Genomic DNA, 4,299 nt, shown 5'->3' on the forward strand with positions numbered 1-4,299 from the left:
GGTGCGTCAAACAGACTTATAGCACGCACGGAGATGAAAAAGGTATGTATGGACTTATCTAACTCTGGGGGATAAGGTGAATAGGCTAAAGTCCCAAAAAGTCGGAGTGTTCCTTTAAGGTAATTCAGTGATTGGGAGTTGATGTCATCAACCATGTGCTTTGGATTCTGCATTGATGTCACGATGATTGTCTATTTTATTAACCACAAGTGTGCCCTTTTTCTGTTGTGCAAGCATATAATTAATGACCTGTTGACACATTAGTTGTTCGTAGTGTCTGTTTGAGGAAATTGTGACTGATTGTAATATTTCCTAACCCTTTAATGATCAGTGGTTATTCGCACCGGCCTAGTATTAGTAGTAGTAAACAATTTTAATATCCATTTATCATTTTAAATACAGGGGATTGTTGAACTCATGCTCATTTAGAAAGCAATTAGTTTTTGAACCTACTCATTTTTTATGTTGAGCTCTATATATACATACAAAATGCAAACCATACAGATTTTTTTATTAAAATTCATACTTATGGAAATATTTATGAAATTAGGATGTGTACACCACCATGTATTCAGGTGTAGGCTATATATATTAATACTTTTTACTTGATGGTAACACAACTTTCAGATCTTCACATGGGTAGCCTATAGGCTACTCCACATCATTCAAGTCACTAAATCAAAACTTTAGTTAGAAATGGTATAAATATTCATTAAAAATATTTGAAACCAACATGAATAGATTACATTTGTATTTTGCACATGCATTTAAAACCAAATTGTTAAACACTATAAAAGTGTTTGCTGTTCCTAATGTATCGATGATCCAAATGAACAAATGTAGCATAGACATCAATTTTGAAATTCCATGCAGCCTATTTATATTCACTCCGCTGCCCAACAGTAGCCTGCATTCTTTCGCAAACATAGGCTATTTATCAACTAATGATTAACAAAATTCCTCTAAATCCGAGCGAGTGACTACACACTTAGTCTGTGCTTTTATGGTAGCACAACCTTTATGTTTTGTGAGTATAAAACGCCCAAAAATGTGTTTGATATATGTTGTTGGTGTGCTGGTCATAACAAGCGGAGTTTTTAGCCAAGACACAACAACCGTACTGCCAGAGGTTCGAGGTAAGCTTTATTTGTTCAGAAAACACACTCTTTTAACTCCTACATACAAACACAGCGTGTTGGATCTGTCCAAGCCTGTCTCTTTTCCTCCTCACCTCCCTCAACAGAAGTGTTTGCAGCAGTGGGTTCATCTGTGAAGATACCGTGCACTGACGGAGAGGAAAAAGGGGTGGAGTGGAGATTGAACAGCTCAGTGCTCGTCTCAAGCCCCGTTCTCTTCATACAGAACACTAGTTTGAAGAACCAAGGCATCTACACCTGCCACCAACCAAACGGAAACCTGATACTAACAGTATCTCTACACCTGGGATGTAGGTTTATGCATATTTTCCTTTATTTAAAGCTGTGTAGTCTGGTTAAAAAAAAAGAAAAAGATCTCACTATCCCAGAGAGCTTAAATTAACAATTAAATTGAAATTCCGTTCTGTTTGCGCTATTTAGATCCCCCTTCTCCTCCGGATGTGCATTGTTGGTCTCCAACTTACCCTAAAAGGGCCATATGTTCTTGGACACTGACTCCAGACCCAATACTTCCAACACACTATATTGCTACATACAGGTATGTTCCTGTACATTAAAATGCATTGGTATAATACAAGATGAGTTGTAAAATTGGCAAATCCGCAGTGGTGTAAAGTATTTGAGTAAATGTAATTAGTTAGCCTGCACTTAATCTTTTTGGCTACTTTTGACTAAGCATCAAAGATATTAGCAACTTTTACTCTATACTTGACTACATTTTTGAAAAAGTAAATGTACTCTTTACTCCAATACATTTGTGATGAGTAATGAAATTACTCCTTACATTTTGCATGGCACCTAATTATTTCTGCTACAGAAGAAGTGATAACGCCATCTACAGGGCATTGTGTTTTTTTTCCCTTATGAAGAACCCAAACTTGTCAAGGCTACTACACGGATTAGTTAGAGGTTTCTGAATCGCATGGTGTTTCATATGAGATGAGGACATGACCATAACCAGCATGTCTAGTGCAAGTAGGCTTTGACTAATTAATTGTACTTACTATTATTTTATCTAACCGTTATATTGAAGAGACCTTTTTGAAGGATATTGGTTTTCTTATGCCCTTTTTGAAAACTGGAGCTTAACTGAGACTTGAGTATTTTGTAGACTTTTTAAGAGGCTGTTGTGTCGACCTTGATTTTATTGCAATATTGAGGTGTTCAGTTTTATTTTAATTTTAGAAAATAAACATGTGATTGCTCTCCTCACAATTCACCGGTTTCTTGTTTTTCACTGGCATGTCTCTTAGGTGTTGAGGACTAGTGTATCTTTGAGCCTACATTTAGTCCGAGTAAAATACCTAATCCTACTGTTAAAATCAGATGCTCTATCCCCCCGGTTTCACAGACGAGGTTTTAGCCTATCCCAGACTAAAATGCATGTAGTTTGAGCTGTTTTAACTGAAAGCAACTTACACTGGCATATCTTAAATATGTCAGTGTCATTGTTTTGTCTCAAGATGAACACCAGTAATATGTTTAAGGCACATTTATAAAAGCTACTTTAATATCCTCCTAATCGAACTAAGGCCTAATCCTGCTTAATCTAAACCGTGTCTGTGAAACCATGTCTATAAGACTTTTACTCGAGTCATATTGGAATTGGTGACTTGTAAATTGTTACAATTAGTCATTTTCACTATAAGGTATCTGTACTTTTACTCAAGTATGGTTTTTAGGTCTTTACACCTCTCCAAATCTGTTTCAAATCTATTTAACGCTATATATTGTCTATATGAATTATCGTTTGAAGCTTCAAAAAGGACGTAAAAGCAGCATAAAAACATCATTAAATAGTGCATATGAAGTGTGCTCTATTCCAAGTCTTCTGAAGAATCTGTAATAGCTTCTGATTCATGAGCGAATCATTCAGATTGGTTTTGTGAACCAAATAAACTGATTAACTGAAAAGATCCAATTCAAAAGAATGATTTGTTCACGAATCAGACATAATTTTTCATGGATTTGGATTAACATGAGCGTTAGTGAGTAAATAAATAATGAATGTGTACTATTGCTTTATTTTAAATATTGTGCTGCAATTTATATTGCACCTGTTGTATCCATATAGACACCATATATCCATATAAGACACCATATATCTTTATGATTTACTATACATATTAAAATGTAGAATAATAGTTCAGAATATTTGCTTCTGAATTTAAATTTAGGAGTTTTTCAGAACCACTCTCAAGTGCCCGTCAATGCCACAAATGGGAAGAACAAGACAGGCAATGTGCGCTAGAGGAACTGGAGATCTTTGCAGGAGAACCAACTCTTATCAACATCACAGCTATTAATGCTCTGGGAAGCACAACACGCATATGGCCATTTATATTTGAGCAGATAGGTGAGCTTTTCATTGGTCTACCATTCCATTTATTCCACTGGTTTGCAAACAGTCTGCATTTTTATTTTTAAACATTCATATAATCAATACAGGAAAAATATCTGAAAAAATAAACAAAATATTCACATAAATATTTACTAAATGAAACGGCTGCTTTTGGAATATTTTCAAGGTCTTATCAATGTTCACATCTCGATGCATATGCCATGATTTCCTATTGAGTGTTTTAATCCCTGTCCTTGGTTGTGTTGTAGTGAAACCTGATCCTCCGGTGAATGTGAGCGTGATGGTAATGCCAGGCAAGAAGTTGTCTGTTCAGTGGGGTCCACCACCCACTTGGCCGGATCCTGTCAACTTTCTGCTTAAATACACAGTGAAATACCACTGGGGCAAACATGGGACAGCTAGAACTGTGAGTTTCCTGTGTAGACGGTGTTCTGCAGTGTTAAAGCTGTAAAGTACTAAAACAAAAATCACCAAACGGAACAATTAAAGCAGTATTTGCAAAGTTACCTCATACAGGAGGGAAATATTTCATTCTTGAACATTTTTTGTTTTCTAGCTTGGCCCTTATGAGTCTAGCAAAATGGTTCTGAGTGGACTGGTGGCAGGAAGGACTTATTACATCCAAATATCTGCAAAGGACTTCCTTGATGATGGGCGGACCAGTGACTGGAGTGCACCAATAAGTGCCACTATACCCATCAACTGATATGATGAATCACTACATTAACCAAAAGGGTTACGTTTCAATGTTTATTATTTCACCGAATTGTAACTTTGTTT

General features: G+C 36.1%; 1 protein-coding gene across 1 annotated transcript; it reads left to right on the top strand.

Moving 5' to 3' along the window:
• Positions 1-878: 878 nt before the first annotated feature.
• Positions 879-4,299, top strand: ebi3 (Epstein-Barr virus induced 3). The gene is made up of 6 exons (XM_056234571.1): positions 879-1,136; positions 1,244-1,447; positions 1,578-1,695; positions 3,335-3,513; positions 3,768-3,925; positions 4,076-4,299. The coding sequence occupies exons 1-6, from the start codon at positions 1,004-1,006 to the stop codon at positions 4,223-4,225; spliced, it is 942 nt and encodes a 313-aa protein (XP_056090546.1). The 5' UTR covers positions 879-1,003; the 3' UTR covers positions 4,226-4,299.

Source organism: Rhinichthys klamathensis, unplaced genomic scaffold (assembly GCF_029890125.1).
Source record: "Rhinichthys klamathensis goyatoka isolate OS25496 unplaced genomic scaffold, OSU_Roscu_1.1 h1tg000398l_1, whole genome shotgun sequence".
Lineage (NCBI taxonomy): Eukaryota > Metazoa > Chordata > Actinopteri > Cypriniformes > Leuciscidae > Rhinichthys > Rhinichthys klamathensis.

Coding starts and splice junctions, on each gene's coding strand:
- ebi3 (XM_056234571.1), top strand. CDS start 1,004: ATGGTAGCACAACCTTTATGTTTTGTGAGTATAAAACGCCCAAAAATG. Junction 1,448..1,577: donor AGTATCTCTACACCTGGGAT/GTAGGTTTATGC, acceptor TGCGCTATTTAG/ATCCCCCTTCTCCTCCGGAT. Junction 3,926..4,075: donor AACATGGGACAGCTAGAACT/GTGAGTTTCCTG, acceptor TTTGTTTTCTAG/CTTGGCCCTTATGAGTCTAG.